Genomic DNA, 25,989 nt, shown 5'->3' with positions numbered 1-25,989 from the left:
TGATAGCTGTAAACAAAATGGATCACTGCCCCCTCCCAAATCCTGAGGATCAGAGAAGATGTGGACAATCATGAGACAGTAATGGAGTCTTGTTTTGTTTACTGATATAGGTGGAGTCATACAGCCCAGGGATACTTGCCTTAAGAGCAGTGCCCGTTGTCTACAAGAGAGAAAAGGAGTGGAGGGAATTGTTCTTTGTCTTCTCTACCAGTTAATGTGTGTGTACCTGCCTGTAAGATGCATATGGTCTGTTAGGCTGTCTCAGTGAGGGGGACAAAATCACTGACAACCATCTCTTTCCCCTCTGTGCTCACCTGCTCTGAGATAGGAGGAAGCAGTGATAAAAAAATCAGTCTTCACAGGTCTTCTGAGAGGCCAGACCTTAGAAAGCTGCATGTGGTTCACAGCAAAGGGAGGAACTCTCCAAAGCCTGTATATGGCCTGGGTTACTATCTGCCCACACTGTGTTAGGATAACACAGAAAATACAGAAGCTCTAACAGCATCTTCAGTTATGGAGCTTTCTCTTAAGAAGGAGTTTCATTAGTTTAACTGAAGCCCGTCACTAGAGTAAAATGGGCTGTAAGTAAACTGTCAGTAATTTTTAATTACACAGGTTATATTCACAGACATTAAAATTCCATTATGGCATATTTGGTATGAAGAGTTTCAGAGGATAATTGTTCAACAAGTTTTTATCAAGTCATGAGTGGGTGAATAAATTGTAGTTTTGTGATTTAAGATAAAAATTAATTGAAAAGGTTTTGGAACTGTGTTTTTATTTTCTTCTTCAGGATTTCTTCCGGCACTTACCTCATTGGATCCAACAGCACACAGCCATGAATGATGCTGGTAATTTTCTAATTGAAACATGTGATGAGACCATTTCCAGAGATCTTAAACAACAGCTTCTGTTGCTAAATGGAAGATGGAGAGAACTGTTTATGCAAGTTAAGCAGGTAAGTGATTTTGCCCTTGTTACTTTTAAATATTTACTTTGTCATTTCCATGCAAGCAAGACAGATTACCCTGTTAGCAGGACTATAATACAACTTTCTAAAGTGCCTAACTGTCCATCAGTGTTTAGATTAGCAATGACTCCCTGATAGTGATTTACTGTATTGAGGCTCTTCCTTTATTTACCTTTTTGCTTATGCAGCTATTTTGGGACAGGTGAGGGGACATTTTCATCTAGTATAAGCTGTAGTTTTTCATCATAGTCTCCTGTCTTGATACAGTGAATGTTATTTATACAAAACTTCTACTGTTCTACGAAGAAAATGACTGGTTTTCAGTACCTACTGCTACTGTCAAAGCTCTGTAAAGCTAAAGAGTGAAAATGGTGAAAATTATTATTTTTACTACTCTGATAGCACCTTCCAGTTATTGTATTGCAATCATAAGCAGGGACAATAATTAATTTAATTAACTAAATTTTTTCCCCATGTTGGTCAGGCTTTACTTCTATCTTATCTACAAGCAAGCTCTGATAGTAAACAACTAAACCTACCCTTTACCTCATGTAAGAGATTCAGCAGATACAAAAAGAACTGTTGTTTCTATATTTGCTCTTTAAAAATCACAGAGATGATGTGATCTTAATTACACTGAACTATTTCATTCCTCATGAGCACGTTAGAAAATATCTTCTTGTCAATATTCATCTATCAATATTGTCCCCTTTCAGTGAGTTTAAATAGCAGTTGCCTTTTTGAAGGTACTGAATCTGTTTTCCTTGCTGGCATTATTATCTCCTATGCAGTCAAGTTAAAAGGAAAAGCAAAAAATGATTGTCTCTCTTTTATTGTAACTTTTCCAGACTGTTGACAAGAACGTTCTCAAGCTTTACTTGCTGATGCTATTTAGGGTGATTCACTGATGTAAATGTCTGTTCCCCTGCTTATACAGCTTCTTTCATATTCTGGCTGTGTGGGTTTTTTCCTCACAGGATTTTTCACCATTTCTGTCACACAGCTCTTCTTCTTTCTAAGGCATGTGTTTCCCCTTCCCCTGGCCAGCATTCCTTTATTAAGAGTTCCCTCATCTTTTATCTTTTCTAGGCTTTTCATCCTCTTTGCTGACTTTTCAAAATTGGTATTGTAGGTAGTGAGAAATGAATTGAACTGTTGATTCTAGGGTAGTAACAAATGAGTCTGGCATTCCCTAGACTTTAAAAGAGGCTGACCTCCTGTATGCATGCTGTTCATTTTAGCATCATTACTCTTGAAATTAATACAGATGATGAATTTAGTTTGCTTTCTGTTATTTTGTATTTAATTGAATGTAATTTTCCCAGCAAACAGTTGCACTGAAAACATGCTAATTCTCTTAAATCATTATTTAATTGCTAGGTATGTAATTTGGGGTGGAGCTTTTGTGGTTTTCTGTTTTGTTTTGTTTTGTTTGGGGTGCTTTTTCCCCCTTTACTTTCTCTTTTTAGTATGCTCGAGCAGATGAACTGGACAAAATTAGGAAGGAGTATGCGGATGGTGTGGCCCATTTGACAGCTTTTATTGATGGAAGCAATACGAAATTTTCAGCCCCTGTAGAAGTGTCCTTTCATGATGTCAAAATGTTTGTGCAAGATTTAGAGGTAGGTGTCTTCCTTTTGTTTCTTTCTTCCTCCTTCAAAAGAAAGAAAATTGCAGCTATTTAATTCTGCAGCATAAAATTATTTTAGTATACATTCCCATTATTAATTGGGGTGTGGGAGTCCAGAGTATTCCTCTGGCTTCCTTGGAAGGTTTAAGACCCCCCTGGCGGGGTCCCCAAGGACCCTGGAATGGGACCCAGGTGTCTCGGGGGCTGGATTTGGCTCCTTGGAGCAGTTTGCCAACATTGAGAGAAGAAATGCAAGCCACAAAAATAAATAGAGTGTAAATTAGACTGTTAGAAGGTAGAATTAGCAGATTTCTAGAATGTTTGTGATAAGGGACACGTGGCCAAAATGGAGAATTGGGGGTGTGGATATTCTTCCTCCTTCTTCTCCGTGTCATCCATGCTGGGTGACACGCTGGCACTTTTAGATTGGATGAGAACAGATCTGGACCATGTAACAAGATTGTATTGTATTGGGGGTCATTTGTAAATACCTAGTACGTAGTTTAGACTATAAAAGATAAGTCCTGCCTCTGCGAGGGGGATTCTGCCATGGACGTCTGGCGAGCAGACTGCTGTTCGCTGGACAAAGCATTCCTGAGATAAGCAACAATAAACAACCATGAAAACCTCTAAGAACAGCCTCCTGCAGTCTCTCATCGGCGGGCATTGGAAAGAGCTGGGTTCCAAACCACCTGCATGTCCTCCAGAGGTGATCTCAGGTCTAAGGAGACACCTCAGGATGTGACATTGGGGTTTTTAAACAATGTTGCTTTTTTTCTTTTTGTATGATTTCAGCTGTATCTAAAAAATATGTAATTGTATTCTATTAGTGCCTTTTTTAGAGCAAATTTCCAAAATGCTCTCTCAGTAGATATTTCTTTCTTTGTAGTTTCAAATCACATTCAGATGAGTTGACTGATACTCTCTGGTTCCATTTCCATGCATTTGAAATATGATCCAGTGTTCACTGAAATCAGTGATGAAAATAATTTATAATTAGAACATATATAATTTATCAGTCTTTTATCTCTTTATGTTGTTGCAATATTTTTTGAAACATTTGTTTCAGAATATTAAGCAGAAATTGCCTGCGATGGAAGCTCAGTACAAAGCGGTTACAAGAACAGTGCAACTTGTTACAAAAGAAGTTTCCCAAGAGGAAGCAAATGAAATGATGGGAACTTTGACACGGCTCAAAGAGCAGCTGGGCAAGGTTGCAGAACACTTTTCTTACTACATATTGTAAACTGTTGAACTAATAAATAGTAGGGTCCTGTACATAAATTCTCACAGAAATGCATTTGAACAAGTACATAGTACATGTTACAACATTTTGATTCAGGGTGGAGAGATGTTACTTCCCTTAAATGCTAAGACTACCATCCTTAAATGTAATATCTTTTCACAAGATCAGGACTACTCTTTCTTAAAAAAGAGTAGGTAACAACTGTATAAACCTACATGCCGAAAAAGTTGCTCTTTATTGAATTTTGCTGTTTCAATAACTGTTTTTCTTGCTCAAAAGGTGAAGGAGTATTCCAGCACCCTGCTGTATGAATGCCAACGTCTGCTGTCTCCACTGGAAGAACTGGAAAAACAAATCACACATTTTTATGAATCTCTTGAAAAAGTAAATGAAATAATTTCTATCCTGGATCCTGAAGCACAACCAACAACTGTTCTTAAACAAAAAGCCCAAGTAAGTTTCAAAAACATCTTACAAAGGTCTTCTGCCTCTGAGTATTTACAATTATCTTTCTAGTAATTTGGATTGCAACTCTGTAAGCTGAGCAGATATTTCTTCATATTCAGGCAACATATGTAGCCTTATCCTAAAGTCAGCTAGGCATAAATACAAAAGCAATGAAACTTTTGTTCCTATCTAGTGTCCTTGGATTAAATCCAAGAAGTAAGTTGTTGGGTTTTTTTTTTTTCAATCTAGTGGAAATTGGACTGAAGTATAAGAAATACACTGAATTTTTTTTATTAAGCAGATGAAAAATCATAGCCAGAAGCTTCTCTAGGTTTCCTTGGACAATTATGGAAGTTTCTTTGAGGCTTGGCAAAGTGCTTTCTTTGAAATGAGTTGCAGTATAACATCAACTTTTCTTCATGGCTAATATGCATTTCTCTCTGGAGGCATTCAGAGCTAATCAGAGCTATTTTGGAAAGTTAAATGAAAATAGGATTTTTAAAACTCTTTTTCAGCCTGTACTATTTCATGCATGTTCTCTTTTTCTCTCTCTCTATTTTTTAAAGCATATTTCTTATGAATTAATGTGATTTATAATGAAATCTGAATTCCAAAAGCTGGCATGAAGGATCAATTTGTTGAAAGGCAAGGAAGGTTGAAGTCTCAACCTGCTACTGAGAGCTGTCATTCCTGTGTCACTCTTGGTTACTTACAGTTATTCAATAAATATAGAATATAAAATTAAATCACAGAACAATGTATTCACCTGCATTCTCTCCAGCTACCCAAAGGCCTTGGGTATATGTCTGTATATTGTATTATGAATAGTTAGAGATGTATTTAGGTACAATACTTCACATTGAAGGAGAAAGTGCTGTTATCTGTTTTATTCCATATAATATTTTGTGTAGTCTGTTTGCTATGGTCCTTTGACCTCATCCCTTTTATCCTTACTGTCCAAAAGCATCTTCCTGTTATTTTCCCAAACCTTTTTCCTCTTAACCTTTTTCCTCTTTGTTCCTGGCCAGGGTGGATATATGTTTTTCTTTTTCTTTCAGGACTTGGTAGCTTATCAAGAAAACTGCAAGAAAGATGTGTCCCTAATTGAGAGAAATAGTCAGAGTATCCTTCAGTGTGTGGCTTCAGCTGAAGTGTTACAGCATTTCCATCAGTCAACATTTCAGAAGAAAGTTACACAAGTTCAGATTACTTTTCAGGTAAAAATGCCATACCTTGGTGCATGTTTCTGAAAATTTGTTCATGTGCAGCTGGTCCAACCTATTGTACCTACATTTCATCACTCTGTAGCTACTGTCTTGGGTAACTCTTCTCTGATGTCAAGTTATTAATTAATAAGATTTGTCTTTATCAGGTAATCAGGGGTTGGGAGATTGGCAGTCTTGTTCTCCATGCACTTACCCAGAGGTGAGCCTGCCACAGAGGAACCTGAAATCCTACAGTTAGGGCTGCACTGTTTGTTGTTTCTCCTGACTTTATTATCTTGGCTAATAATTTGCTTCTATATTCCCACACATCCCCTTTTTACACAAAGCATGGAAAATGGAAACTTTTGCACATGCTACTATTGCTGGGCTTTGTATTTCCTCAGAAAATGCAGTGGACTGTGAATACAGAAAGCTACAAATATGTTGCATTAGATAATGCAAAGATGTGGCCTTCAAACTATATTCTCCCTTACCTGTTATAAGTTATTACTGCTGTTATAAGTTATTACTGCTATTATTGGGGCTGTTCAGCCCCAGTCTGGCCCCACTCTAATGTGAAATTAGCCATTACACATGGTAGGATTTTTTTGGGTTGCCTTATGCAGAGCCAGAGATTAACTCAACAATCCTTATGTCTCTACTCAAACTGAGAATATTCAGTGATTGTGTGACTGTCTTAGAGTCATATTTCCACACAATGGGTTCTATTACATTTATTTTCAGGCGATTTTTTTTCAGTATAAAGCTATCCAGACTAAATTTTAAACTGCAGAAAATTATCTATCAGTAAACAGCTCTCTGCGAGAGATGAATTTCAAAATTTGTATTATATTAGGCAGAGTGTACCTAAAAATAAGTTGTGCTAGATTTATAATGTAGAAATAATTGTTTAAGTTTACCTTATTGTAGCAGAATTAGGTGCACTTGTAACTTTATATGGTAAATTTACCATGTACAACATTAATTATTGTGTTTCTATGAAGCTGGACTCTGGTTTATCTCTTTTTGTGTTAGAAAATAAACCTATAAAATAGGGTGTAATCATAAAAAGTGTGACATACCTGCAGTTAAAATACTGGAAACTGGCAGTTTTTCATGTAAAGAATATATCCCTATACGATTCTATTACTATACAGATATTTTTATCAGAAAACTTTAAAAATATTTAGCAAGATGTTTGAGAACTACAGGTTTGATTAGCTGCTGGGTAAGATCACTAAAGTTCCTTATGCTGAGGTTTGTAATCAGTGAGGATGATGAAGAGCATGTACAGTAAGCTGTGATGCAAGTACCTTGCAGCTGTTAAAGTGCTGAGCAGTTCATTTCTCCTGGTAAGTTTTCTTACTTGCTCATGAAATTGGAGCCACTGGAAATTGCAGTGTACTGGAATGGACTAGAAGGCAGACTAATGGAAGAGCTTTGACTAGGGTTGCAAAATGAGGATTTCAGCAACTAAACCACAAATTTTTCTGTCTTCTAATCAGCTTTGTGCCTGGTTACTTATCTGACATACTGGTGCCTGTAAATATATGTAAATCATACAAACCTGTTCCAGGTCAGAACTGTAGCATGGAACTGGTTGGATCCACGGGTCAAACCGAGCACCCTCACTTCGAGTCATGTTAGGGGAGGTAGTTTATGCTGGGAAGAGTGAAATGGCAAGCTTCTGATCATACCAGGTGCTTTACATTTGAAAGCAGGCTTTAGGAAAGAAACTCACTAATCAAATGACAGAGGCATTCTGAAAATATCAGGGATGTCTAATCTACTAATTTTTATTTGAGTGATGACATCAGCACAAGCCTCAGTATTAAAAATTGGGAATATGGGATCATGAGAGGGAGAAAAAACAGATATTTAAAAGAGTGATGCAAATGAAATGCATGTTTTGTAAGGTCATGGTAAAAGAGAGCAAATAAAACTCAGTGTGAAAGTGCCAGCTCATTTTCTTTGCTTGTGACTCAGAATATGGTCAGGAAAGCTGGTGAGTGGAGAAAAAACATAGAAGCAAATAGCCGTTTGATGAAGAAATTTGAGGAGTCTAGAGCAGAACTGGAGAAAGTAATACAGATTGCCAATTGTTGCTTAAAAGAAAAAGGAAATCCTGAAGAACTTCTCAGGAAACATAGCGTGAGTAAATTCTCTGACCTTCCTCATGGGAATCTTTGAGTGCATGAGATAAATGCCTACTTAATTCTAAAATTGATGTGGATTTCTTGCACGTTATACAGATCAGATCAAATTTATGTTAATGTTGAAAAACAAAAAGGAAAGCAGTCAGCTCACTTGCTGATGTAAGATTGGATGTAGGCAGCCAGAATGTGAAAAAACCTGGGGCAGGGTTTTCTGTAGAACCATTGAGAGTCAGAACACTGTATTTTGACAATCTCACACATCCACTGCTTTCTTTTTAGATTAAAATATGTTTCTGTATTATAACCATAACTTATGCATGTAGCTTTGAAATGTATTCTTGTTAAAATACCACCTCAGTGGCTGAGAAGAAGCTGATTTACTGGACTTTAAGTGGCTAGATATAGTTACTTCCTTTATTCAAACATCAGATTTTCAGTGGAACAGAAGTAATACTGAAACTTAGAGAGTGTATTAGGGAACATGATGTTGGCATATCAATATCCAGCTTCATCTTCACACTTTCTCACTTTCTGCCTCCACTTCAGGAATTTTTTAACCAGTTGGATCAGAGAGTCCTAAATGCCTTTCTGAAAGCATGTGATGAACTTACTGATATCCTCCCAGAGCAAGAGCAGCACAGCCTGCAGGAAGCTGTGAGGAAACTCCATAGGCAGTGGAAGGTCAGTGAATGACACCTCTGAATATTGTCAATCTTAATTTTTGAGAGTTTCTGTATGACCTACATATTGAAAAAAAATTAAAATTAAAGCAAATAATTTGGATCATTTGGCTTCTCATACAATTGGAAAAAAAGGGTGGGAAATCATTTTACAATATTAGATACCTCTACACCTGCAAATAGCCTCTTGAAAAAACCCTGTTAAGTAAATTCAAGAAATGTGAGAAATTAATTATAAAACCTTATTTCTCCCCTGCTACATATAGCCATAATGATACCTGTCTTGGGAACAGGTGCTAGCATTTATGTTGGATAATTACAGTTACTTTCCTGACCAAACAAACAAATTTGTAAGACATCAGACCATCAGCCTAAATTGTGGCTTTTGCCAAAGACTCTAACAACTGAACTAACTTTGCTCACCAGCTATGGAATTTTTTTGCCTGCTACTGCGTGTTGCTGGTCAAAGTTGTAGTGATGGATGAGGGGTCTCACTAGAAGGCAGGCAGAAACCTCTGGAAGTTGTGAATGCTATTTTATACAGGGAATATTTGCCATGTCTCTCCAAGAATGATGATGTCTCTTTAACACGCCTTATACACACACATTTTGGTCAAACCTTACAGCATTTTGATTAATTCAGAATATTGGTAACAATGGACAAACCCCTATCTGTTCATGACCATATGTTTTATTTTCTATATTATAGGTTTTAGACTGCTTATTTTTAGCAAATTTACACTGATGTAGTGGGACTAGTGCTTTATCTCTGTGCTTTCTTGTTGTTCCTGTGGGTGTGTAGGATCTTCAAACAGAAGCCCCATATCATTTGATCCACTTGAAAATTGAAGTACAGAAAAGCAAGTTCCTGGTGACAGTGGAGGAGTGCAAAGCTGAACTAGCTCGACAGAACAAGGTGTTATCAAGAGAAGGCAATGAAAGAATGATCAGGGAACACATGGTAGGAGTTCCATGCCTCCATGGGGGCATTTACTGAAACACATTTCAGTGTCAGTAATAAACAGAAGTTCTGACTAACTCTTCAGCCACTAAACTCTTTGTGTCCAGCTTATGCCAGATCAATTCTTGAGATCTTTAACAAAATAATTTATTTTAGTAGTTTATGAAAAATATATAGATATGCTGGGTGATGCCTTCCAGTTTCTAGTTGAATTTTTTGCTTTGTCTCCCATCAGTTGTTCTTCGGTGACAGGGGCTCTTACCACCTGTGTGAGAAAAGGCTGCAACGAATGGAAGAGCTGTGCCAAAAGCTGCCAGTTTCTGACCCAGTGAGGGGTACTTTGGAAAGCAGCCAGCGAATCCTGAAGGATCTGAAATCCCAGATAGACAGCACATACACGAAGCTAACAGAGCACTCGGACACCTGGAAGGGCTATAAGAGCAGGTGTCACCTTAATTCCTACCTGGGTCACTCTGTGTGTCATCATAGATCAGTACCATGGAAAAAATATTGCTGTGCTCTTACCTTGAAGTAGAAAATCATACTTTGTGTAGAAATTCCACAAATTATGGTGGGGCTTCAAGTGGATTTTTTATAAATTTTTGCCTACACTTAAGAGGTTATTGTTTTGTGGTAGCAATTTTTGTCTAATTTTTTTTTTTTTCACCCTCTTATGTCTTATTTCAGATTTTCTGAATTGGCAAATTGGATTTCATCAACAGAAAGAGAGCTAAAGAAGATAAAGGAAAATGTTAATGATACTGCCAAATACAAGCAGTGTAAAGCATCTGTGGGGGTGAGCCCTTAGCTTATATTCTAACAAGGCTGTGGTCATTGCTACTGGAACTCTGGACAAAATCCTGCTCCAAAGGAGTGCAACTGTTTTACTATAGAGAGCATAGTAGCTCTGTTCATTCCTGGTATTCTTAAAAACTTCACCAGGAGAAAGTTGCACATTACAGCAAAATGTGGCAGAAGTTCTTACTTTTAATAATTTAGAGAGTGACAGGTCCCTCTCCCTCTATATTTAGAACATTAAAAACATCAGAGCAGATAGAAAAAATATTTGTTCCTCATCTTATTGCATACAGAGTTAAAAGTGCTGCTCAAAGAAAAGAAAAAAATTCTGGATTGCAGATTTTTGAATGGTCTTATATTAAATTACTTACATGTAAGGAAATCTTCTATTATAAAAATTCTCTTCTACAGCAGTATAACGGGAGGGAAAAACATTCTACCATTCAGTTTTGTACTGGTGACTGGTAACAGTGTGATAGAAGAGCTGAAGATTGAGTTGGTTGGTTAAATTAGTTTTAAGCAATAATTTATTATTTCACTTGTGACTCAACCCTTTCTGTTCTTTTAATTTCATATACTAGGAGCACCTACATACTTTAGGTGTTTCTTGAAATTCATGAGCAGGTTATGAGTCTAACTAGATGGAGAAATATTTTTAGGATGACCTTGATGAAATTGATAGATCCTTAGCTTAATGGATGTTCCTCTTCAAAAAGTCTGATTTACTCATGTTTCAGTTTCACTGCTGCCAACAACTCATCAGCACTGCCACAAAGATACAAATGAACTACAGGTTGAAAAGAGGTGTGAAAAAAAAGCAACTTAAATAGGAAAAAAAATTGCACAAAAATTTATATTGCATGAAATAATGTATTTGGGAAAGGCAGCAACTCAGATTTAAATTGCCACTAAGAAATATGGTCAATATATGGAAAATATATATGTGGTACCTGCCCTCTACCTATCTATCTGTTTGTTTATCTATCTAACTATCTGTAAATAAAAATGTTTGTGAGGGAAAGTGCTCCACTACTAACTTAAGAGCAGTCTAATTAGTCGTGGAGTAAAGTCTGTGAAAGAAGTGCAAAATTCTAGCCATTGACTAAAACAGAATCTGATAGGGTATGCAGATAGAAAAATACTATATTTCTAGTGTTTCAAGCTAAAGAAAAGTAGTATTTTTACACTACTAATCTTTGAACTAATGCCATTAATTGGCATTTATTGATGTAAATAAATAACATCAGTTATGGATGTATTCTGTTTATTTGAAGAAAATGTGTTTTGATTATTTTCTGTAGGAAATTAGGAAGCATATTCACAAGCATGGAGAAAATCACAGCTGGCTGAAATCTAGACTTGCTGTTTTGACCACACTATGTCCTGATTTGGAGGCCAAAGAGACAGAGGATGAGCTTTGTAAACTTTCCAGTGACTTCAAGAGGCTTCTAGATTTGCTGGCTGAGGTACAGTATGAGGGACACAAGAACTCCCCATTTACAGTGTCACATGAAATGACATCGATCATGGCTTCACAAGCTCAAGTTCCCTGCTGTGTTTTTTTAATTAAGCTGCAAGCTGCAAGCCTTCAGCAAGGAAAAATTAATTTGTACTCCATGGGTAGCAAAGCACTGAGAGTAGCAGACAAAAAAAGATGACATAGTGAATTCATCATAGTGAATCTTTTCCCTTTGCAGAATTGGAAAGTATCATAGTACATGTTTCTGCAATCAAAATGTCCATTTTTTTTGGTTTTTAAAGATCAGTTCATAGTGAACATTGTTAAAACCATGATGTACATCAGCTAGTGATTATGGAATTTCACTTTAATCATGATTTATTTCTCTTTTATGCTGAAATAAAGCACTACTTTGAGGTTGTTTCTGGTCATTAAGGATGTGTATCACATCCTGAACTCGCAGGAAAAGGCTGCAGTTCTCTGAGGCCTGAATGAAAATGAGGTACTGTAATTGCAGAAATAATGGGAAATTTCTAACTCATAACAAGCAAAACATCTTAGAAATACTGAACCCTTGAGTTCTGTGAGCTCTCAGGGAACTTACTGCTTCACAGGTGATACAGTGAAATGAAAAATCAGGTAAAACATAGAGCATCTTGCACTTAAAAGGTTGAATAGACCCACTCAAAAGCAAAAAAAAAAGAGTTCAGGGGACACAAAAAATGCTCAGACTTCAAACCAAAATTGTTAATGTCAGTTCTTGTGGTGGCCTAGTAGGGGTTTCAAATGTATGAAATTCCTATGTATTTACTGGAAGTTCTCTAAACTCCTATGGTGTGAAAACTGTTTGGAAAGTTTGGGCAGAAAAAGTAATTTTTACTTGACTATAAAATGCTTAAGATACTTTCTGTTTTATTTTTAATTTTTGGGGGGGATGTTTTTGGAGTTAAATTACTTTTATTTTGTTTCTTCTAAAAGTTCAGAACTAAAGGTAAGTTACTGAGAGCAACCTAATGAGGGTAATACAAGATAATAAGAGGTCAAATCTATACTTGGTTTGAATCTAAAAGCATAATCTAAATGGCACTCTATATACACTTAAACAACTAGTGATTCTTAGAAGTCTGAATACTATTTATAAAGTTTGTTAATCAGATGGATGAGACTGTTTAGACAAGGACTGATACTGGGTATTGCCAGAGTTCAGCAATAGTTTTGGAGACTGAAAACTAAATATTTATATAACAGGAAAGTAGATGGCTTGAGTTCAAATTACTCTCCAAAGTAAAAATTAAAGGAAAGAAAAAAGAAAAGGAAAAGGATCTAGAATAGTTTATTATTAAAACCTTAAAACACAGGAACTCTATGAGGAATTGAGCCTAAGCTATTTGTATTTAGCTGAATCACCCATATAGAGAATTTTCTGATATGTTTAATGGATACACCTCTTTCTTTACAAAATTTTGCAAGCTGAGATTGGATACTGCACCGAATGCACACTGTGGTCCATAAAACCAGGGTAATACAGCACTTTAATGTATTCATGATTCACCAAGACACTGTGCTCACAACAGTCCATATGGCAGCATAACTTTCTTGTGTATTGAGTAGTGCAGTTGTTCTGGAATCTGGGTCAGCCTGCAAGGATAAGGATAAGTGTGTTTTCTAAGTGATCACCAATAAGTAGCTGTCACAGATGGCTATTTGTCATATGGCAGTGTAACAGGGAGTGTGTTAGAACAAGGCAAAGGTCTCTCCCCAGTCACATTTTAAGTCTAAAGATTCTTTTCCACTGTGAAGTTAAAGGTGTCAAAAATGCTGGAGATAAAAATAAAAAATTACTGTATTTTTGAAAAGGTATTCCAAATATAAATGTACCCTTAAAATATAGATGTGTCTTTCAACATGGAATACTCAAAGTTATTTGTGATGTTAGATTGAAAATACCTTAGGTGCTGTTGGAGACTGTGTCCAGTACAAAGAAGAAGTCAAAAGTGCAATTGAAGAGTTAATCAGCAACTCTAAAGAAGTCCAAGCAGAGGCTGAAAAGATCCTGGATACAGAAAGTTTATTACAAGCTCAGCAGCTGCTGCTTCATCATCAGGTGGGGCAATTACTCATGTCCTTACCGAATTTTTTTAAAAGACTAATTTATGTAATTACAAATTTTTGTTGTAGCTGTTAATATAAGTCTTGATGTTTAAACTTGAAAGAGTTATAAAGGAAATAGTCCTAATTGTCAACTTTTATTTCATATGTGGTTTTGGACAAAAAACACTGAAAAACTTCATTCACTTCAAATTTTGGGTGAGTGTACTTGTACTCTGCAAGTGTGTAGACTCTCCCATTTTGAGTTTCAGATTCAATAATGGTGAATTTGACACAATTCTGGCTTTGGGAATTTCTCTATTTCAGCAGTTTGATGTGGCCCCAACTCTAAATGTTGGAGGGGAGGTGCTACTCTAGCCTTAACTCCTTCTCTGGATAGCTGTTTTTGTGACAGATGGGCCTCCATTCTGTAGGAGTAGAACAAGAGGTCTTTTAGGCACTGATAATGAATCAAAACATCTACAGGCCATGGTAATAATCAATAATATGGCTTGCATACAGCAAGAATCATGGCTTTTAAGGCCAAATATGGGAAAATAACTTTTTGAGCTGCTCAAATCTAATGAGAATAGGAATAATTTACAACCCATGTTTTGGCATTGTTTAAGTTTTTTACATTACCATCTATTTCTTTGGAGTCAGACAGCTTAGCATCTGACCAATCACTACTAAATCTTACCTGTATCCTATCTAAAATCTCTAGTGTTTATATGCACTATTGTATGTGTTAAGGTTTCTATTAATTCTTTAAATGCTCTACATTCCTTATCCTTTTTAGGAGAGCTAGTAGAAATAACTTCTCCTTGGGCTCTTTTTGTTGTGGTATGGAGTCTACCAAGGCAGAAATAGATTTTGACACGGACCTGAAGGCATCCAGAGTAGAATTGAGCTAGTTGTGAGTTCACCTAGCAAGGCTGGCTAGGTCAGGCACCTTATAAAGTAGATGTATTAGGAGTTTCTGATATTGCTACAAATCTAGCACAGGTGCTTTACCACCTCCAGGACAATTTAGCCACACCCTGTTCCTCTCTAATAAGTCTTTTGCTCAATCTGAGCAGAGTGCAGAGCAGACCTGGATTCAGTCATGAGGAATGCATGCACCTGTGACTCCTGCTGTGATTGCTCAACTGCTGCAGCTTATGTTTCTCAAATATGCTTTGGATAAATGGCCACATTTTCACTCTTTTTCTCATATGCATATGCCACCAAAGGCAGCATTTGACATTTTGGAAGCTAGGGTGTGTACTGATGAGTATGAGGTTCTCCAGAATACTTGCCCCAGTTTATCCCTTTATTACTCTCGTTGCATACCCCTGCAAAACCAGAAAGGGCTGCATAGTGCCAACATGCCAAAGGGGCTAAAAAGTCTAATCATTCCTGTTGGATGAATCCTTTTAGCAAAGGACAAGGAGACTCCGTGCAAAAAGACAAGATGTGCAAAAGCAGATTTCCCAAGCCAAGCGCTTGCAGATTGAGGGTGGACTGCCCAGCACAGTACGAGAGGATTTACAAAAGTTAGAGGGAACTTTGGAGAACATGCAGCAGACTATGGAGAAACGGGAAGAGCAACTGCAGGTGGGTCTTTTGCTCATGGAAATAAGACCTCATGCTTACTTCTTCCTCATTTTCTTTTTTTAAACTTAGTAAAAGCCAAGTTTTTTTTATTATAAAAACTTGAGCTCATTTTCTCACCTCTGACTTGTTGTCCTTGGGGTTTTCATGATCCATACCTCTATGAAAACTCCTTGAAACTGTATACTTCTTAAATAATAAATAGCATTCTGTCTGGAATTGTTTAAAAGTCTCAACTATTAAGTCATAATAGTTAACAGTTTTAAATAATTTACCTGTGAATTTATTTTTAGATATCTCTTTTCTGCTTACTAAAGATCATGTTGCTCTTTAGTTCGAGTGTCCTTAGGCTGGATATTAGGTTAAGAACACCTGGTGTGCAAATATAATCCTCACAACTGCTGTGTGAAGTACATGTTGTGATTCTGGATTTAAAGAAGGAAGAAGAAAGTCACAGGGAAATCAAATGGATTGCTTCAGCTTGTATAACTAATCATGGACTGTGCTGGGGTTAGAATTTATAGCTTCTTGCACCCTTATGTGATTTGCTCGTTATGTGTTTCTAAGCAGTTTGTTAATCCAAATGGCCACTATTCCATGCAAGCATTTCCCATGAGAAAACACAATATGAGAAACACCATCAATAAACCTCAAATAACTTTTTAATATAAGCACTTATTATTGAAAAGCTTTTTCTCTAAAAATTCCCATATGTAAAATCTTAGTCTGTGCTTCAGAATCAAGAAAATAATTGTTTAAGCTGTCATAGTTCTTGTGACTGTTAATTAAATGCTGTAGGTTAACCAAAATTCTACATTATCAGGAAAAAGCAAATAGGTCTTTATATGTGGTTTTCTTATGAGTAGGGATTTTCTTCTACCATTTTACTGTGATTCATTTTATTAAAGAACTTGAAAATCCTTTTGATATTTTTGACTACTTGTCACCCTAAGTCTCTGCATGTATTACTTTACATTTCTTACAGGACATTCAAATATAAGATTTAAATATTGCTTAGAGAACAGTGCTTTTTTTAGCACAGCATAGTATCAGTCAGCAAACATTCAAGGATAAAGTTTTATTTTGTTTAGAAGAGTTTAATCTACTCACTGTTGAGTGAAGGGCTTCTCAGGAAAAATTATTTTATTTTCTGTCAAGACTTTCTCTTTTTTCCTTTTTCAGTAATGTACAGTGAAAATCTCATTCTCTCCCTTTTGATCTCCTTGTGTTCCTTTTTTGGTTTTGTTTGTCTGTCTTTTAGGTCACAATAAATAAATGGGAGCAGTTTGAAAGAGACAAAGAAACAGTAGTAAAATATCTCAATCAAGCAAGCTCTGTACTTGAACGTATCTTAAACTTTAGCAGTTTAGAGAGCCTCTCCTCAGAACTGGATCAGACAAAGGTACTGGCTGTGTGAAATGCAGGAGCTGAGGTATCTTTCTGCCTTGCCAATGGACATGGGCTGAGTGCATTCCCTTCAATCTTTGCATGGTTTCCCATTAATTCCGATGCAAATTGCATATACAGATGAGAGATTTCATAAAATTTTTAGAGGAAAAGAGTCACGTTGTGAAAAAAAATGAAGGATTTCTCCAAGTCTGCATCTGAAGCATATGTATGAAAGTTAATATTATTTTGAGGACTTCCCATTTTGTGCTCAATAATTATGTATGCTGGTAATCCAGGCTGAGCACTTGCATGTCAACATTATTAGGGTTTGGCAAGGTTGTGTGGAATGTGACAAATAGCACTCTTAGCCCTGAGGAGAAAAAGTGGAGAAGTCTACCCCACAAACAAAAGCCATAACATGCCATTTGCCCTTACTAACACAGAATTAACCCAGCCCATTTTATTTATTACCACAGAAGTAATAATAATACTTGTTTTCCCTAAGTGCTATGTTTTACTCACTGCTGTTAACCTTTCATGAAGCCAATAATAAATTACATCTACCTTGATTATGCTCAGCATTGATTGCTCCAGTGTGTGGGTTTAATGTTTGTGATAGAAAATAATTGCTAAACAAAGTTAAAATACAAAATATGAGGTACTGCAAAATCCACTTGGTAAATTGTGGGATCTAAAAATTAAGTAAAGATGTATATTATTTTCTGCAGTGCAAATATAAATTTCTTGAACAGTTACAGAAGAAACTTTGATTTTTTTGAGTTAAAAACTTTTGCACGTACAGTGTCCCTTTATAAATTTAATTCAATCTAGTTTGCTCAAATGGACTTTTCTTAAATGCAATATGAAATTAACTTTCTTCAGAGATTGTTTTTGTGTATTTGCACATTCAGAATATATATGTAGGACACAGATACTTTTTTCCAGCCATAAACGTTGAGTAAAGATACTTTTTGTGTAAATATATGAAACTCTATAGTTGTATTAATACATCTTGCATCCTTACAGGAACTTTCTAAACAAACTGAAGCAATGGCAGTACAGGCTGAGAATTTGGTGAAGAATTCCTCTGAGATACAGCTTGGTTCAAAGAACAAGCAGTCCCTTCAGCATCAGGCAAAATCAATCCAAGAACAAGTGAAAAAAGTGGAAGTTACTCTTGAAGAAGAGTATGTTCTTAACAAGTCCTAATATTTATTCTTCACTATAAGATTGTATCAGATTTCTAGACTACCTTGTCAGCATTTTGTGTTGTCTCATCAGCTCTGTCATTTACTGCTTGCTCTGGCATAGTAACCAAGTTATGGTACCAAATATGTCAAAAGAGTGTGTGCAAACAAACAAATTATTTTCTTTTAATTATATGTAGTTCATGAAAGTTAGTTACATTTAACCTGTCACTTATCTTTAAGCCCCAGTCTTGTGAAGAAGAGATAATGGAGCTCGTTTTTGAGGTACTGGACTCTTTTGGAAAGAAAAATCTCAGAGTACTAGAGCAGCACATTTACCACATTTGCCTCATTTTTCAGTATTCCACTTTCTCTGTAGGAGTGTCAAGAAGTGCCTTCGTCTTCACTGAATGCCCAGATTGTATTTCACGGGCAATATAAAAAGCTGCTTCTACTGCCAAAAAAAACAAAGGCTTCATTTTCCAGATTTTGTTTTAAAGTGAAAGGTTCAAACGCCAAGGAAAGCTTGATGAATATTTATAGCTTTTTTGTATTTGTTAAAAATTCTTCCTCTCTCTCAAGTGAGTAATTCAGTTATTGAACTTGTAATACTCAATACTTATTTATAATACTCAAGTTCAGAATGTTGCTATTCTCATTTTATCCCTATATGGATACATTTGTGTGTATGTATGAAATCAGTATTTTTGCATACACTAGATCTGATACACATACCTGTGCCACTTATATTTTGTCTTACTAGAATTACTCTCTAGAATAAATTGCTGTATAAGATTAAGCAGTTACCGTCACCTCAAACAGAATATGAGTGAAGGGCAATGACCAAATAATTGGGTTTTTTTTCCTCATAATGACCACTGTTATCTTAATCTGATTTTAATTTAGTGCCATTTTTTTCCTGATGGGAAGGAACAGCCCTAAACCAGAATAACCAGCCTGTGCAGCAAATGGTGGTCTGACCATTTATGTAATGCTTTCTCCAACATGAAGTGCTAGAGTGATTTGCAGTCAAATTCTGCCATCTCTTACAAAATACTTTATACGTAATTTTCTCTACTATTAGAGAGAAAACTAGTGTGATTTTTCAATCTAAGAAATTTACCATTCCAGCAATGAATATTTGATTTTTTTTTAAAACAGTAATGTATTTTTTAATGAAAATCATCATTGATATACCCTTTCAGTGTAGATATGAAATTGGTTTTAGTTGGATGTATGGATAATACAAAGCTAAATACCTTCTGTAAAAGATGCGAATACATACAATTATCTATAGGGTATCAACATAACTCATAGTAAGTGTGTAAGAGTTTTATTTTGACTTGCATCATCAATAAAAACCTTGCCAAGTAATTTAACGTGAAGTTAAAGTTAAAGTTTGAACCAAATTCATAAGTTACATAGTGTGCCAGTGAACAGGAAAAGGAGAGAAGAGTTTGAACAGCTCTCCACAGTCAGCTGCTGTAAGAACTTAGCCCATCTGTTTCCCAAGGAGATCATGCAGAGCTGTGCAGTGTTTGGGATTATATTCTTTACAGTCTGTGGCTTTCTTAAAGAAACCAACAAAGGCATGCAAGAGCAGTTGTGCCACTGATTTAGTCCCTGGGTTCTGATTTCCAGCTGTATTTTCATGAGCTGGACTTGAGTGAAGTATTTTTGCACTTTGTTTTCTACAAATAACTTGAATTTGCATACACTCTTATGGCTGTTGACATTCCTATTTTTTTTTATTTTGAAAATAAATAAGAAAATATAAAAATGCCAACTTTTGCATTTTTAGGCTACGTCTTTTCTTAAAGCTTCCTCTAGCTTTAATGAGGGGGGAAAAGGTTTAAAACTTTTTACCATGGAATGATTTTTAGGCTATATTTAGATGGAAATTGTATTTTGAAATTTTGTAATATTCAAACTTTTATGATGGAACTTTAATATTTTCAGTGAAATAGAAAATTGTGTGTTTTGCAAGCTGTGTGCAGGGTCTGCATTAGCACTGGTTTCAATCCCTTGAAAAGAATGGAAGCTTGTATACTGGAAGTTAATACTCTTAGGCCTTGTATAATGGCCTTCTTATTTGTGACCAAAAAAAGGTGCTTTGTTTGCAATCTTAGACATACAAAAATCAGTCATAATCTGTCTCTGTTTAACATACCTGTAAAAAAGTACTAGCTCTGAGGGAGTTGAGTCACGTTTGTTGTTGATTCTTTGGCTTGATATGAAATCAGCAAACATGAACTTCCTATAAGAGGGGGAGATTGCTGTTACAAAAAACAAGATCAATAAAGCAGTCAAGCTTTGGTGACTGTGTGTATGTCCACACATTTCACTGGTTTAAATCATTCCAGTCTAGGGACTAAATTATGAACATCTATGAACTCAGTTATCTAAATATTTAGATTTCTGATGTAATCATCATACCATATTATTTCATAGGAATTTCATCCTGTTAATGTTCCTTTTCCTTTCTCTTCCTGCTGTGATGAGATTCTTGTACAGCTGATGAATAAAGCTGTACTTTGTTTCACCTCTCAATGTCCCCTTTATCACTAATGCATTTGTTTGACTTTTGGTGCATGGTCTAAGAGAGAACCATGTTTGAGTTTAGATGCAAAACTTGATCCTCTAAAATGAGAACTTTTTAAAATGGCCCTCCTGTAGATTAAGTTCCGTTTTTATTTTAACAATAATATGGGCAGCTTCATTATATTAAACTGTTTATTCTCTCTAATTGATTTGGTTAATTTTAGTATTAAAAGCATGGAAATGGTGAAAAACAAATGGGATCATTTTGGCAATAATTTTGAAGCTCTGTCCATCTGGATAGCTGAACAAGAAAAAGAACTGGAAACTTTGGAAACATCATCATCTCCTTTGGACATACAGATAAGCCGAATCAAGGTGATTAGTTCTTGTTACCTTTAGTATTCAAAGCCCATTTAGCTGTTATTTTGCTAGAGGCCAAATGAGAAAAGACATTTTACTTGTTTCAAAAGTACCATGATGAAATGACAGCACATTTTATACATGAATGTACCAAGCAGTAAGGTCTTACATAAACTAAAGGAAAATTCTTACAGGCTGCCTTCTCTTTTAGTGTTTAGTTTACATATATGAAGTCTGTGTGTATGGTTACATACTTTATACCCTTATTTTTTGAGTAATCTCAACAAAATAGTTACATAAATACAAGTTGGTTTGATTTTTTTTTTAACCTACAACAGCTAGTGGCTATAGAACTTGATTTTAATCTTGCAAGCTAAAGTTATAACTTGATTTATGTATCTTTTATGCTGAATTAATAAAGAAACTATTGCTCTTGGTAGCTTGAAAACCTATGTAACATTTCCTGTGATTGTATTTGCACTGACTTCAGTTTTTTGTACATTCCTGTAGTTGCACAGTGGTTTAGTTTAAAATTGCTGACTGAGGTGCATATTGTCTCCAAGCATTGCATTTCAAGGGCTGACTTTGTATCCTTCCACAAATGAAAATGTACCTTCTATGGAATAGTGTTTCTAAGGGTACAGGGTTTTTCAGTAGGCAGTGCACATTGCCATTTTCATACTTCTGTGACCTACTTGTTCTTCAGGAGGTGCACAGGTGTGCAGCTGCTTGCAGACCAGCTTGACATTATTTCCAAAGGATCCTATTAGGCACTTGTTTCTTGTGACAGAAACAGTTTATCAACAGATTTTCCTGTTCTCAATTTGTTCACAACTTTACAAAGACTAAATAAATAAAATCTCTTGACTTCATCATTGACGAACAAAACAATGCTTGAATTCTTGCTTCATCACCACAGCAATTCAAAAACAGTTTCCTTACGGAATAATATGTATGCACTTGCTCCACTGGCATATAATATAGTGTGGTCTTGCTTTTCAGTAATTAGTGGACAGGATTCTAGTGTTTAAGACAGAAAATAAGTTGCATCAAATGATGCCAATATTGCATTAGTGTCAGTTCCTGTCTGTTTAAATGGAGTCTTCTTAAGTCCTGCTAGTCTATTTCAACCAAGTTCCCAGAAAGATTGTTCTTTACTGTAGATGCAGATAAGCAGTGATTTTTTTCACTGCATTGAAAGTTTCTGAAAATTCCATCATAATTGTTCCACGTTTAAACACCATGGACAGCAGATGATGTTTATGAACACCTGAGTGAATAGACAGGAACCAGAAAATCCTTCACATAAGGCTCAGGGTATTTCATTGTATCTCAGGTGAACTGATGAGCTTTGTGAGCTGTGATATGTGAAATGCATCGTCTTGCCTCCAGTACATGGACATAGCTGGAGATCTGCTTCAGCAGTGTTGCTTTGTTCCTGATTTTCAGGAATTTCTTGCTTTGTTGTAAGTTTCCTGATGAGCCACTCTGTGTCACAACACTAATCACCATACTTAGTATATAATTTCTACTACACTACATTAGTAAGGAACATTTCAACATAGGGCAAATGACAAAAAAATTGAGTGCTCCTTTACACCTTTGGCCAACCAGGTAAAAAGCCTGGGGTCAGCTGAATGTAATTATCCTATGTGGTAGTGGTAATATTCTACTTTTGGTGACGCTGATTGCAAAGTCCCAGTGACTTCAGCAGAGCCAGATTTTCACCTACACATTTCTCTGAAATTCCTGGTGGAACAAAATGACAGTTATCACAAGTAGTTACCATTGGTGGCAGACTCAGTGCAAGTTTGAAAGCCTCAATTATCCACCTTCTTTTATGTAACTGAGTGAATTTAACAGAATAGCGTAGGAGTGAGAAAGCACTGCCTCATTTGTATCTGCTGCATTGTTAGATAATTTCAGCTTCAGGGCTGCAAATCCAGTATTTTTCCTCAGCAACATGTTCTCATGCAAAAAAAAAAGATATTTTATAATCCAAATTAATTCAGGGTATATTGCATAAAGAGAAACTATAAATTCTTATAGCACCACTTTTTTTTTTTTTCTGACAGTCACCCTGCTAATTTTTGACTGAATTTTGCAGTAAGCCTCTCCTGAGGTTTATAATGGCTTTATAAGAAAGAGACCATATTTTTATCACAATTACATTAGAAGTTGGGAACTATCTATGCTTTGAGAGTGCATTTTCAAGAAAGTTTTTGGTTGCTTTCATGTACATATGTATCTTAATGGTTTTTTTAATCCTATAATGCTATTGCCTATTTCGATTTCCAAGAACTCACTTGGATCTTTCAAATCTCTGCCAATGGGTGTTTTCCATTGCTTTTGAGAACTCCATGGACATGATATATCAGCAGCAATTAAAAAAAGAAACAAAACTGTTGTGAAAAAAAGCTTACTTCCAAATTCATTGGTGCCAACTGAATAAATAGGCACTGAGTGAAAAACATTAGAAATTTCTCTTTTGGATGATGTAGTTGCTGAGTTTGCCTCTAGTTCGTAATAAGACAAGTGGAAAATAATAGAAGACAGTTGTTGTCATGCAGCTGCTGAAATGTAAAGCCAATACAAGTTCTTGCATTTACTAAATGGGTTACAGGACAGATAAAAAATTGCCAAAACCCATTATGACCCTTGTTTCATGGTTTCTTACTTATACTGTAACATGGTTCTTTATTCAATCTTTTGCCTAAGGGCACACTCACCCTAACTTATGATCTAATTAAATTTATCCTTTCTTATACCATAGTATTTTAAATTAGAAAATTAAAACCATCTCTACTGTTTTCTAATCATGGCATGTTTTATTTGGTAAGTGCTTGAAAACTTATTAAACGTAATAACCAACTGTTAAGATTCAGCTCCTTGACAATACTTTTTCAGTGTCACAGTTATGTTTTTCCATCTTCTGTTTATTTTTAATCTTAAAGAGAACTGTGTACTACTTTCCTGTGACATGAGAGATGCTAAAATATGAACCATCATATTGAAAAATATGCACCTCAGCCAATTCTAATTGTGCTTCATACACACTGGTTCTAGGGCAGTCTGTATTTTAAACCTTTACCAGTGATAGTTTCAAAAAGAAAAAGGGTATTTACAGGTCATAGTAAAGACTTTGGTAACTAACTATTTCAAGTGATCAATGAACTCTCTTCTTCATAATTTTTGATGAAGGATGTTTGTAGCACAGAGGAAAAAAGGAATAGGAAAATATTGTTCTAATAATTAACAACTTTTTCAATCTTCTTACTATTGCTTTACATTTTAGGTTATTAATAAAGAAATAGATGGTAAAATAACTGGAATCTCAAATCTAGAAGAGGAAGCCAAGTCTTTTTCCCAGTTTGTTACCTCTGGAGAACGCGCACATATTAAAGCCAAACTGACTCAGGTCAAAAGATATTGGGAAGAACTAAGAGACCATGCACAGAGACTGGAAGGAACAATCACAGGGAATGCATCAGCCCAGCAGAAATATGAAGAAAGTCTTAAACAGGTAGACTATGAAAAATCTAATGGATTGTTTACAGCAATTTATAGAATTACTCTGTATTTTTCAAAAAATTGAATATAAAGATGCACATTATAACAGGATGGACTAAAATAAATAAGTGGAATTGTAAGGTAATTGCAAGACCTAGATACATAAATTTGTGCTTTGAATTACCTAGAAGGCAGGTTCAGAAAGACAGTAAAATATACAGGCTCAAAAAACTATGTTGTCATCTAGAAAACCTGTGTGATTCTCCTGGATATTGCACTATTGAACTACATTCATACTTCTTACAAACACTTTTAATGTCAGTTTGGTTGATAGAAGGTTGTAAAGAAAATTATTTAAATATTATTATTGCCCCAGCTGGGAGGAACTGAGCACTGTTAGCATCTTTTATCTTCAAAAGGTACTCAGCGTTACAAAGGCTTAGGATATAAAATTCTCTTAGCAGCAAAAATTTAAAAGATGTTATTTAAAGAATCATTTATGTAATTCCTGCTGATTTTAGCTTCTGGTTTGCCTTTTTTTTTTTAATAGGTGCAGCAGTCAGTGTCTGAATTTGAAGCTAAGCTAGCTGAGCCTCTCACATCATGCTCTTCAGCAGCAGCAACATACACAGCCCTTCAGGACTGCACGGTGAGCATGGGGCCAGCTGTTCCTGGCAAATGTCCCTGGCAGGGACATGGTGTCACATTTGCAGAAGTGTGACCTCCTTACAGAAATGACTGTAACCCCCAGAGCAATAAAAAAAACAGATATGAACAAGTCTTTCAGACATTTTTCCTCTAAGATTTTCATGAAACTTGGATTTTAGTATAGGTAGCCCTGTGATTAAAGAAAATATATCCTTGGAAGTAGTTTTTCTTGGGCGATGAAGAGACTGGACAGAGTTTCAACTTAGAAATTGTGTTGCTAGGAATCCATGGGTATTTGGATATTTGGTTCAATCCGTTACAAAAGGAAAACAAATATTGGATTGGTATTCAAACCATAAATAGTCCCACCTCAAGGAATTGGTGCAGTATTTTTGTTTTTAAGTTCTGATATGTTTTTTCAACAATAATCATAACCTTTCTTTCCAAGAAAGTATCATAAAAATTTTAGTCATATTGCTCTTGCAGTAAAATGCATGTAATATCTTCTGAACTTAGTGACTGATAACTGCTTGCAAAGGCTGTTTTCAAAGGGGACTTGACATGTCTGCTTCAAAAAAACTTGATACTAGTTGTGGAAAAATATTTTGCATATGGGGAATTTATTCAGACAGCACTTCTTATCACCACCATTTTTATTGACTTTTAAGCATAATTAATATGTTTGAGTATGCTGCTATAAGGTCTTTTTCTCTTCAGGGAATCGTGATAAGTAAATATCTTGATGTGAAATTATCAGCAGCTTTTTCTTGTATAATTCCCATATCCTCCTACATATGGTTTCTTGTAATTATAACTGTTAATATTGCACACCTGTGAGTTGGAATTTTACTGACCTTAAATATATTTCATTTTGTGCTTTTCCAACTCACTGTACCACATTTCAATCATTTTCATATGGGCAAGCTTCCCAGCTTTCTAGAAACAGCAACACTGGAAATGTAGTTAACGTTAGATGTCATTTCTAGGAAAAAGACCTTTAGCTGATGCTGACAGAAGTTGCAATAACTCTTCCCTACTTCTCCTATGTTGGAATGAGGTTTTTAGTTTACTCTAAATAAATTAGAGCAGCTCTTAGACTGACATGAGGGAATCCCAAGCTT

At 35.7% G+C, this 25,989-nt stretch overlaps 1 protein-coding gene across 1 annotated transcript in view; it reads left to right on the top strand.

Annotated features, from left to right (window-relative positions):
* Positions 1-25,989, top strand: part of SYNE1 (spectrin repeat containing nuclear envelope protein 1) — a 284,134-nt gene that overhangs the window by 87,976 nt on the left and 170,169 nt on the right. Inside the window, 18 exon segments of the mRNA XM_056488586.1 lie at positions 794-958; positions 2,440-2,592; positions 3,670-3,813; positions 4,126-4,299; positions 5,352-5,510; positions 7,485-7,649; positions 8,201-8,335; positions 9,137-9,295; positions 9,531-9,739; positions 9,983-10,091; positions 11,395-11,559; positions 13,489-13,656; positions 15,060-15,236; positions 16,495-16,635; positions 17,649-17,809; positions 20,575-20,725; positions 24,006-24,233; positions 24,771-24,869. Coding sequence (XP_056344561.1) covers positions 794-958; positions 2,440-2,592; positions 3,670-3,813; positions 4,126-4,299; positions 5,352-5,510; positions 7,485-7,649; positions 8,201-8,335; positions 9,137-9,295; positions 9,531-9,739; positions 9,983-10,091; positions 11,395-11,559; positions 13,489-13,656; positions 15,060-15,236; positions 16,495-16,635; positions 17,649-17,809; positions 20,575-20,725; positions 24,006-24,233; positions 24,771-24,869 — 2,862 coding nt within the window.

Source organism: Oenanthe melanoleuca, chromosome 3 (assembly GCF_029582105.1).
Source record: "Oenanthe melanoleuca isolate GR-GAL-2019-014 chromosome 3, OMel1.0, whole genome shotgun sequence".
In the NCBI taxonomy this organism is placed as follows: Eukaryota; Metazoa; Chordata; class Aves; order Passeriformes; family Muscicapidae; genus Oenanthe; species Oenanthe melanoleuca.
This window is presented reverse-complemented; position numbering and strand designations above follow the sequence as displayed.